The 11,362-nt window shown below is 31.1% G+C and overlaps 1 protein-coding gene and 1 long non-coding RNA gene across 2 annotated transcripts; one reads left to right on the top strand and one right to left on the bottom strand.

Annotated features, from left to right (window-relative positions):
• Positions 1-1,414: 1,414 nt before the first annotated feature.
• LOC134260443 (uncharacterized) lies at positions 1,415-7,073 on the bottom strand. The gene is made up of 5 exons (XM_062742998.1): positions 6,959-7,073; positions 6,796-6,862; positions 5,551-5,789; positions 4,170-4,289; positions 1,415-3,917 (listed from the first exon to the last, which is right to left on the bottom strand). The coding sequence occupies exons 1-5, from the start codon at positions 7,071-7,073 to the stop codon at positions 3,880-3,882; spliced, it is 579 nt and encodes a 192-aa protein (XP_062598982.1). The 3' UTR covers positions 1,415-3,879.
• Positions 7,074-7,897: 824 nt separating this feature from the next.
• LOC134260440 (uncharacterized) lies at positions 7,898-9,352 on the top strand. Its single transcript, XR_009990547.1, has 3 exons — positions 7,898-8,088; positions 8,555-8,611; positions 9,221-9,352. It is a non-coding gene; the product is annotated as an uncharacterized LOC134260440 (long non-coding RNA).
• Positions 9,353-11,362: the final 2,010 nt, after the last annotated feature.

Below are 11,362 nucleotides of genomic sequence, written 5' to 3'. Positions count from 1 at the left end.
ATATATGATAAGTGAAGAAACATATACCGACTGGATGTCTGAGAATTGCTTCTTGTTTGTTGAGCTCCATGAAAGTTAAGGATTCATATCTTTAGGAATAACCTGGTGAGTCACCGCATAAGATCATGAAGGACTCTGTGTAGATATTCTTCCTGCCAGACTGATACCCAAACACTTCTTCTCGGGACTTTTCAGCAAGCTCGGGAATAAAAACTTAGAATGTTTTATATTAACTGTTGATAACATTTATACTGTAAGGTGTAAGTAACTGCAAGTTTGGTCTTATAACGCAACGGCATGTTGTTTTAATTTGTTTTTTACACTGCTTAGAATGAAGTTTCAAATGATATCAGAGATTTGTTTGAAAAAGGAATAATTCAATTACTGGAAGAGCTTAAGGGTCGTATAGGGTCTATGGGAAATTACTACTTTCCCCATTCTCTGGCACATATATATGTTAAGTTATGTCTTTACACTCAATGAAGTGAAGCTCCAGGCTTAACAGATACATGTAAGAGGTGTAGATCTTTATACTTAAAATATTTATGAGGGGAGGATTTTAAACTCTAGGGTTTTTTTACTGATAGAAATGACAAAAAGATTGCAATTGTACTGGTATCCATTAACCCTGAATGTGCACCCCACCCAATCAAAATTATTTTGCAATCATGTATCCGTAAAAAGTAAATTTTCGAATGTTCCAATTTAGGTAATTTTGTCATTATACACTGCCCATGGGTACTATACAATAAAACAATGCTAATATAACACGTCTGTTTTCTCAATAGAATTGTTTACATGATCTAAATCTAATAATTTTTACATCTAAAAGAAAATTATAAATATGGAATAAAAGCACAAAAATCATTTTAAAGTACAAGTTTTAGGTGTAATATAACCATCCGTATAGTATTTATACAATAAAATGTGTTCAAACTACCTTATTTACTATGATAAAGTGTTTGAAACCTGATTTTGCTTTGGAAATGCATTCTCAACCATTATCAATATATTTTCTGGGTACAAACTTTAATTGTTTGTTTAAAGACTTAATAATTCATCTTAAAATATTCAAAACATAATAAACATAAAAAATAGGGATACATTCGTCTCCTCTACAACAATTCAAATGATACGAGAGATGATGTTGATAGATTAAAAAAATCAAGAGGCTCAGAAGAGAGACAAAATGGGGCTTTTAATTAATACTGAATGTTGATCGAATTCTACAATACACCATGATGTCCGTTTTTTTTTTTTAAATTATTGTCTTTTAAAGTCATCTCAGTGCACAGTGCACACATTGAATGTTTAGTTTGATGGCTAATATCTTCCTGATATATTTTACACACTTTAATGACAAGTATATGTTAAAATAGAATGTGAAAATTACAATTAGTAAACGTATGCTGTAAAATCCAAATCAACAATACAAAATAGGAGGAGAGCAAATATGGATATCTGAAAATATCATGTGCAATAAATGAGCCAATAATATCTACTGTCGGCCAGTCGCACTCACTGAGTGTCCTAGATCAAGAGCAAGTTGTATCAAAATTTATTTTATAAACTTTTTTCCTCTTTTAATCGCACGAAAAGCACAAGCAATAGATGCTGGTATCTTTTGTTTGAAATTGCAACGATTACTATTCTAAAAGATAAACAATGGTTAATTATTTTTTTCTTTTGACATGATTCCTTTATAGAATATTCCTATGGCAGAATCATAAAAATGTAACATCATACCATTTTTTAATTAAGTTCCCTTTGAAACATCGTCCTTGAAATCTTATAATGATGATTTAAAATAGTATTTTCCTTTGACATTGGATATTGAATTCATTTTAGGGGTTTCGCTCGTAATTAGGTAAAACTGTTGACTTAACTTGCAATTTGTAATTGGATTGTGGCGTTTATTTTCTTTTAACCCACCCTTTTTCATGACAGGCATATCAGTGCCTGCTTTAGGATATATGTAAATTTATGGGGTCAAATTGTATAATATGACACCAAAGATTTTTGTATTCTTTCGATTTTTTTTTCTAGTCTTGTCTGACCCCCTTATAATATGTTTATATTTTGTTTTGCGTCATTTACTTCAATAAATGACTTTTTTTATTTTAACTACTGTTGTTATTTTAATTTCAATCCTTCAAAAAACTAGCTCAGTTGACTTAGCTTCGGTCTTGCATAATAACAGAGGAACATAAAGGAAGAATATAACGTTATTTTGTTTTGTTTTTAAAATAATCCTTTCGTAGTTCGAGCAAAACTGCTGGAGTTCCTTATAGATTTTTTTTAATCTGCGGAGAATAAGTTCTCCAACATATTGTGGGATTTCAGATGAGCACTAATTATTCCCCTATATTAGCCCTCCTGACTTTATAAGCCCTTGAAGCAAATTTAATTTTAAAAATGTATACATGTGAAAAGAAGAAATACCTGTTTCAAATCAATATTCTAATAGATCGACGATGTTTGATCAATTAACAATAATTACTAATTTTTCATTTATGTGTTGACTCGAAATATACCAGTAAACCCCAGATAAAGGATGTCACAGATTCTGTCCGTTATATATTTTGTTATTCTCTTATTTTTAACTAACCATAGAGACAAGGACTAACTACAAACAAATTTATATGACAAACGGGATATAACTTCAGCTTTTCCACCCTCAATTTTCGTTACCACCTGTTTATAGTGTTTATGTCTCCTTATTTATTCGCTATACCCAAGAGCTTGCCCTGAGTATGAACAATGTTTTAAATAAGACATGCTACGCTATAATAAGTTGATCTTACAGGAATTTCATCAGCTTCATTTAAAATCAAACTAATTTTGTAAATTTCTGTCGTTATTATGACATAATTAACCAGTTAAACCTAACATTGGGTCGTTTTGTGGCTGACGAGTTTATATTAATGCCAATTTTAGGCCTTTGATTTTATAATCATTTAAATTCTATAAAATACTTGAATCTGATCGCATACAAAATGTTCTGATAACTGAACCAATAAAATCTAGAGTTCCTTAGCACTAAGCAGCCGGGAATACTTTGACTGTCTTTACATGTACTGTGGGTTCCTTTTATTTGTGGGGGGTCAATGTCCCAGCGTAATCAAAAATGTCCTGGCTCGTGGAGACGTAATTTCATTGGTAACAAGTTCTGTTTCGTTTTTTTTCCAAAGTGAAAACAAAGAAAGACAACTTTTTCAAAGTTGATTATTTAAGTTTTCTCTCTTGTAAATACAAAAATGTACCAGCGGCTTGCACCAGAGACATATACATTGTAGCTGTGATGTAAATTACGATTATTAAGAACAGCTTAAATATCTAGATGAGAAAGATGAGGTAAATTAATGCCATAATTGACTTAAAAACGTTTACATCCGAAACCAATTCAAGGTAATTCTCAAGTTGTTATTTACGTATTATTATATAGTAAATTAATTTCTGTAGCTTGTTAAACTTCAATGACGTCAGAATTAAACTTCCAATACGATGTACAAGGAATGTGAACTCTGTCCTTCCTTAACATTACTGAGTTCATATATCCTCCTCTCTAATTCATTTTTGACATTGGTATCTGTGTTACCATGACTTCTCTCTTCTGATTTATTATTGATATCAGCCTCTAAGACACCGTGCCGTCTTTTTTCTGAATCATTTATGATACAAACAGTTTCAAATAAAGGAATTTGTCCTTCTCTTTTCCTATTTATATCTGCTTTTGTGTCAACAAGTGCTCTCTTCTGTAGTTTACTGAAATCAGCAGCCTCTGTGACATCATGGATTTCCTGCAATGGTTTAATAGAAACACCAGCCTCTGTGACATCTTGGGTTTTCTTCTCTGGTTTTCTATAAATGCCATCCTCACTAGATTTCCTTCTCTGGTTTACTATTACCACCAACCTCTGGAATGAATTACAATATTTTCATTTCAACTGTAAGTAACTGCAAGTATGAAAATTTAACAAACTTTTGAAAATCCTAATCATTGCCGCGTATATCGATGCTCCAGTATTTTACTCTATGGTCTTTAAATTCAATCAATTTACAAGACATGTAACAATTAATGTAAAAAATTATTCAAGTTAAAATTGTTCTATATTAGCTTTTGAATTTTAGATATATACCCAAATATGAAATTTAATTATCATATTCACCTTCATCTTCAACAGTAGAATTTGTTAGCAATGTAATACGTTCATGAGAAGTACTGGTACATTGTTCTTGCAAGTAATTTTCAGGGCCATTTTTCATTATTCCCGCCAAATGATCTGTCTCTAAAATCATTTCACAAGAATTTTATTTGAATAACATTTTGTTCTATAACGGTTCTAAACTATATTTAAAACAAAGCTTCGCGCGAGCTTTAATTTAAACTGTCTCATTAAATCAAAGAAAACAACTTTGGATAGGTATCGTTTTTTTTTTTAGATCATTCTATGTATGATACAATCGAGTACCGAGGTACGTGCGTTTTGGTTTTGAAATCCTCAAATTTAGCTTCAAAACCCACAAAGAGAGTGATCCAAAATTATATTATTAACTTTTCAAATTTGAACTTTAATTAATTCGTCCTGCAAAAATATAAAATTATCAAAATACCGTTATTCATATGCCTTTCACATTACATTCTAGAGTTTAACCCATCAGTGTGATTTAGTAAATATGTTTTAAGGAATAAAAGAGACGCTAAATAAAATCAGGATACTGACTATCATAACCCTATCTTGTATTATGCTTGGACTTATATGGATATCACGCAGGTAAATATCACATCCAGCATTCAGAATTGGTGTTGATTAGGTAGGAAAATACTATTTTTAATCTAATTAATGAATCATATAATTAATCCGTTTGGGCTCGTTAAATATTTTACTTCGAAGGTTGCTTAAGTATCGTTCTGAATTCCAAAACCAACCTATATTGCATAAAATTATTACATAATAATTACATTATGAAAACAAGTAGAATTGATGCAAAGCATCAAATCGGCCTCAATCAAAATTTAGCATTTCTAAAAGTACTTTCAATTTTTTAAAACACCCATGCCATGAAAGAACAAGGTAGATTGAAAGCTGAAATAGTGATCATTTTTATTTTCAGGCTGGCTTAAAAAATAAAATAAATATAATTTTTTTAATTGAGTAGAGATTTTCGTGCATTTGCCCATTAAATGGAGTCATTGATGTAATAAAGTAAGTAATAAAAGTTAATATATTGTCATCAAAATGAATATGTAGACTTATCAAGAAGAACCACGTGCTGATACCCTCGATTTTTGTCTCGTGATAATGTCCATGGTTTTTGCAGAGTGGGATATGCTGCAAGGCGCGGGCCGTGCAAAATGTTTTTTTTTATTTTAATTTTTCTAATATTTTACTCGTGATTTTAAGTGTGATATCATTTTAGAATTATTCGACTGAATTGATAAAAAAATAACGTCTTTTGTCTCTTATGCACTTTCTAACAAAACCACAAATAGATCGACTGCTGCTGCTGCTGCCGATGCTGCCGATAATTAAATAAAGAAATGCCTACCTGGATTTGGTTCTTTTGTCTTTCTACATCTTTGTTTTCTTTTCCAGAGAAGAATTAGAAACAGGGGGAGGAGGACAATCCCTGTAGCACACAGTCCTCCTACTATTGCTCCAATATCGGCGGTATCATACTTTTGGAGTCTGGCTGTTTGAAATTTTATTATCGTGCTGCTGTAAACGTCATGGTCTACGTTTATTCTAGTTGTAGAAACTCTTGATTTGTGAAAGATATTCTCTGTTCTGTTTTAAAAAGTTTATTGATTATACAATGATAACTTCGTACATACATGTAAAAAGAACGAGGGCGCTTTTGATTGACATTCAGTAGCAATCTGGGCGTAATTGAAAAGTGAAAATTTTATCGACATGTCACATGAAATTTTAACATTTTTTTTACTTATCGGGTTCCTGTGCAACAGGAAAGGAAAATATTTTCCCGAAATTGAGCTTTAATTTGCTAAAAAGTAACTTGAAAATTGGCCAGATCAGACATTTGGTACAAAATGGTACATTTTTATACACGTTTTTCTAAAATTTTTCTATCTCTGGGTCTTCTCTTCATGATTTTGAAACGTTAATTGTGTGTATTTTAATTCAAAAATCTAGAAACGAATACACCTTTTTTTAAAAATGGAGAGAGAAGACCCATAACCACGAAAAACGAACTTTTCCCCCAAAAATCAAAATGTGTGAATGTGATGCTTCTTTTTTTTAAATCATTTGTGTATGTATAGCAGTGATAGCTCAGTTAGTTGGGCTACCTGTTTAGTGCACTGAAATCGAAAAGTTTTTGGTTCGAGCCTGGCATGGGGGCGTTACATGCAAACAATCATTTATTTCGTCAGTTTCGTTTTATGTACTGATGTATTAAAATTTTGATTTAGATAAATTTTGGTTCAGTTTGCTTCTCGAGCGAATTCAATTCTAATCTTCTATTCTATATAATAACGTACATGTACACGTATCATGCATTTATATGCATTAAATATTTTAGGTGTTTATTTTTTTGTGAAACATTACTATGTTATAGTACCCCCTTGGAAAAACGAACAAAAATTTTACAATCTCACACTTTCAAACTATGATAAAAGAACCTATGGACGTGTTTGTAAAATCTGAGCAGCTATGTTCAACCAATTAAATCATTGACATTTAAACCATAAATGTTTCGTACAAATGATTCCTGCAGATTACTCGCCAAATGCGCCCATGTTCTTCGTTTGTTTCAACTATTTCCTTTACTTACAATGCTGAACAGGAAGGATCGGCAAGATAGCAGTGATTCTGTGTGTTGATTTGTTGACATGCAGGATCTAAATCAATAAATTATGAAGATTAAATATTCGTAAAGTGTTTAATTGTTAGACTGTTCGCAAATTAAAAAAAAATAAAGTTATTGTTGCTCTTACAATCGTAATTTTCATTGATCCTGTAGGCATTATCTGGACAGCCTTCTATAAACCCTGAACAGTCACGTAGATACAGTTTTCCCTCAGTCGTCTCCAAACAGTGTCCTAGATACATATGACGTATTTTGTCAAAGATGATAAGACTGGCTCAGAGTAAGTATAAGATATAAACGTTCTATATATACTTGGCATGGGATTTAATCTTTGGTACATGTGTTTGGTAATTAGATCAAGTGATTGTTATTGACTTTTGAATTGATTAAATATGATTGATTTCGATTAACCAAACCGTTTCCCGTTTCTCACCTCTTTCTATTACAGTGCTGCTATCCCACAAGTTGACATGGTATGGGATCGGATAGGATTCAGGATTGAGGATTCACAATAGAAACATATAGAAGTTAATCCAATCCTATCCTATCCTATCCTATCCTATCCTGTATCCTACAGCCAATCAGATTCGAGCAAAGGTTCATTCATATTTCAGAATAAATTACAAAAACGAAATACGATATAAAATGTTTACAAAAGAAATATTTACAAAATTTCAATAGAAAATAAAACATTTTTTTCTCAAAACACAGATTTACATTATAAACTTCGAGTAACACGGCGTACGATCTAACCGTGAACGATCACCGGAAGATTCAATCTCCCATGCAGAGTTGTCGTTCGTTCCTCTCTCAGACACCTCTGCAATGGGCTCACGTCAAGATTTTTGACATAACGTATAAAACTTGATATTTGAAGAATTGTTTTAATTCAAATCAATAATTCTGGATTGATTTAGTAAATATCTATCTCAAAATTCAGACATAAGCATAGAAATTAAATTCTAATGAATTAAAACAAACGCACTATTTCTCGTGTTTAACACTGTGTATACGCGAGCCAACGACAGAGGTGAATGTATGAGCCGATGGTAGAGAGTGCGGAAGATTTAGGAATGTAAACAACGAAGAGTCCAGACATCGAAAGACCGTATTTCTTCAGCTTGTTTGGATGATTTAACCGATTCTTACTTGTGTAAAAGTGTTCTAACATGTTTTCTGTTAAATATGCTCTGTTTGTTTGGATAATTCCACAGGAACAGTCAACAGCGGACTTGAATAGATGATGTGCGAGTTCACGTAAGTATACTACACACTGTACACTGTACATGTTTGCATTTTTATACTTATTTATACCTCAAAACAATGTTCTCATGTCTTAAAATATAAACATTTTATTCTATTTAATATAAACAAAAATTAGGTGCGGAAAAAAAGTAGTGTAGACAGAAGGGGGGATAAAATATTTACAAATACCTCCGTTACTCTGTCATATGATTCAATTATAGCTATCAATGAGCTCTAAGACTAAAACAATCATAATGTATTATGTCTTAATCAGTTTATTAATCTTATTATTTCCTTAATTCTTTCATTTCAGTGTAACTTATAATAAATTAATGTAGAATCATCATGACCATTTCTAATGCTACTGCTGAAATGTTTAATAAGCTCACTCAGCAGTGCACTTACATATTGTACATGTATGTATGATGTATTGTGAGTTATGAAACATAAATTAATCTTTCAATATTCATCATTACAGTGATGGATTTGCCTGCACTCATGCGTCATCACAGTATAAAGGATTTTAATCTAAAAAGTATGTATGATTTTATTTTTATCATGTATTTTTTTTATGGTCATTCAACTACATGTATATAAACATCATTATCTGCTTTGAGGTGACATGTCTGCAGTTTCTCAGAACAAGTGATTTTCTTCCTTCAAAAATCTTGACAGTTAAACTGAAAGAAATGTTGAATTTTTCTGGTCATCATGTTGCTGTTACATAGATATTTTCTTCTTCTTTTACATATTCAAATTTCAAGACCAAAAAAAAAAAAAAAGAAAACCAAGAAAAAACATTAAATAGATAAATACAAGAAGAAAATAGAGAAAAATCACTAAAAGAAATGTATTCATACTTGTTAGCAAGTTGTCAAGATAACATGAATTATAATGTACAAGTAAATAATCTTAAAAAAGATTTTTTTCTTAATTTTATATGACTGAGGTTGCAGTATAAGATTTTATTTTTCATGATTTCTAAATGCATTATTTTTTTTTTTTTTAGAGAAAAAGGTGAAATTAAAGCCAATTGTACATGAAATGTGAAAGATAATCACAATCAAAAAAATTTTAAATGTGTATGAAATGTGTATGACAAAATTTACAATCTACATGCCTATAATTATGTGATTTTTTTCAGGAAACCCTGCAGATTTGCAGCTGTGCAGAATGCAGTTCATGCCATATGCTGTTAGAGTAAATGATGAAAGATGGTCAAACCAGTGTCAAAGATTCCTAAGACTGAAATCATGGTGCTTTTATTAAGGAGATCAGTGTATGTCTTCTGTGCATTGTTGACATTTGTGGAACTGTTCAGTTTATGACCATCTCTCTGACAAAAACTTTGACATTTGAATTTCAATTTGAGCGTCGAATAAGAAAGTCAAATTAAATGCATGTAAAGCATTATACTATGGTAATAAAAACATTGATAAACTTAAATTTAAACAAAGTTCATGTACATGTATCTGTGATTTTTGAATTAAAATTCATAAATGCTGTACATGGATACTTTTAATGACTTTGTCTCATGGTAATGGAATATTCAATTGTTAAACATTGTTGAGGAATCACCTTGAATAAAAATATTGTGTACTTGATAAAGTTTTTTTTCTCATTTAAACACTGATAATTTTAAGATCAAATGTCAAGGACAAATGAAAGGTTTACTCAAGAATGTGTTATACATACTGTGAATTCTTATGCATGTTTATAAGATCTAAGGAACATGTGTGGAGCATTTTAATATTTTTCAATCAGACACTGATTAAGATTCAAAATCCAATGCCAAGGTCAAATACAAACTTGCTTTACTCAAGAATGAGTTATAAATACTGTAAATACTGTGAATTCTGAATTTCTCTTACATGTTTTATTAGATCTTAGGAACGTGTGTGACCTCACTACAATATTTATTAATATTATACTTTTATGTAAATTACTTGAATCTGATTCGTCGAGAAACATTAAAATTTTGATAAAAAACACTACTACCCGCTGAATAATGAAGCCATGCCCTCCTGCGTAGCAACAGTCAACATTGCTTGACGACGGGTGGTATTACAAAAAATAGTGACTGCGAGGAATTTAAGCATGCACGGTTCACTGTAATATGTATTTGTATAAAACATTCATTATAATATAATAAATATTGCATGTAGTTTAGTGTAACATTAAAGATTTTCACCCTTCGAAAACCATTGTCAACCTCGGCTGCACCTCGGTTGACAATGGTTTTCTTGGGGTGAAAATTTTCAATGTTACACTCAACTACATGCAATATTTATCATGTTCATAAATATACTGTCAATCTGTCAACCAATATCAAATTTAGAAAATATATTCTATTAAACATAAATTATTAAATTTTCACACATAAAACAAAACAGGAAATTGAAATACATTTGTACGGCACTGAGCTGACCAATAACTGAGAAGAAAAAAGTTAAATGAAAAAGAAAGCATTTCGATCATCTTGAATTTTATTTAGCAACTATATATTTTGCATGTTTGAAAAATATCACACGACAGATGATGAACTGAAATTTTAAAAAAGAATAAATTATGCATTTAAATAAAAAAATCATACATTTAATATTTGATTTTATAAGACAATTTCACATTTAAAATGTTTAATATGTGAAAGTCAAAATATTCTAGATCTACATTTTGACTTTGTCTGTTTGGTTTATGGTCTAGTCAGATCTTCTTTTTGAGAATTGCATACAGAAAAACCTGTTATGCAGGCACAGTTAGACTATAGATACATGTACATGCATGTTATTTTCATGGTGCTCAGTTTAGAAAAAATAAAATTTTACATGAAACATATACATAAACATTTTTACCGTATAGGCCTATGATTTTTAAAAATAATTTATTATAATGCGTCGGAAGCAAGTCGCGATCCCGGGTCTCCCGATCATTGTTACCTGTACGAAATGTTCCGCCTGGAATATAGGGGGAATTGAGGCGTACTTGGAGAGGCGTCAATTTGTCTCTCTACATATATGGTGATACACAGGTTCCGGGCGCAACTTAGGCGGAAACCAAGCGTAAATGGGCAGGAATTTGAGGCGAAAAATGCAAATGAGCTACGCCCGGAAAAGTAAATGACGCCCGTAAAAAAAATTACGCCTGGAAACTAAAATGACGCCTGGAATAAAATTACGCCTGGAATGTCCTTATTATTATATAATACTATGTGACCTAAAAACCTATATAATTACCATGTTAACAAAGAAAAACATTCAGATTATGATTTACAATGTTAAAGCTAAAA

Source organism: Saccostrea cucullata, unplaced genomic scaffold (assembly GCF_032062105.1).
Source record: "Saccostrea cucullata isolate Sc308-1 unplaced genomic scaffold, CSIRO_AGI_Scuc_v1 ctg3296, whole genome shotgun sequence".
Taxonomy (NCBI): domain Eukaryota; kingdom Metazoa; phylum Mollusca; class Bivalvia; order Ostreida; family Ostreidae; genus Saccostrea; species Saccostrea cuccullata.
This window is presented reverse-complemented; position numbering and strand designations above follow the sequence as displayed.

Coding starts and splice junctions, on each gene's coding strand:
- LOC134260443 (XM_062742998.1), bottom strand. CDS start 7,073: ATGTATCTAGGACACTGTTTGGAGACGACTGAGGGAAAACTGTATCTA. Junction 6,863..6,958: donor GATCAATGAAAATTACGATT/GTAAGAGCAACA, acceptor TTATTGATTTAG/ATCCTGCATGTCAACAAATC. Junction 4,290..5,550: donor GACAAAAGAACCAAATCCAG/GTAGGCATTTCT, acceptor AAATGATTTTAG/AGACAGATCATTTGGCGGGA.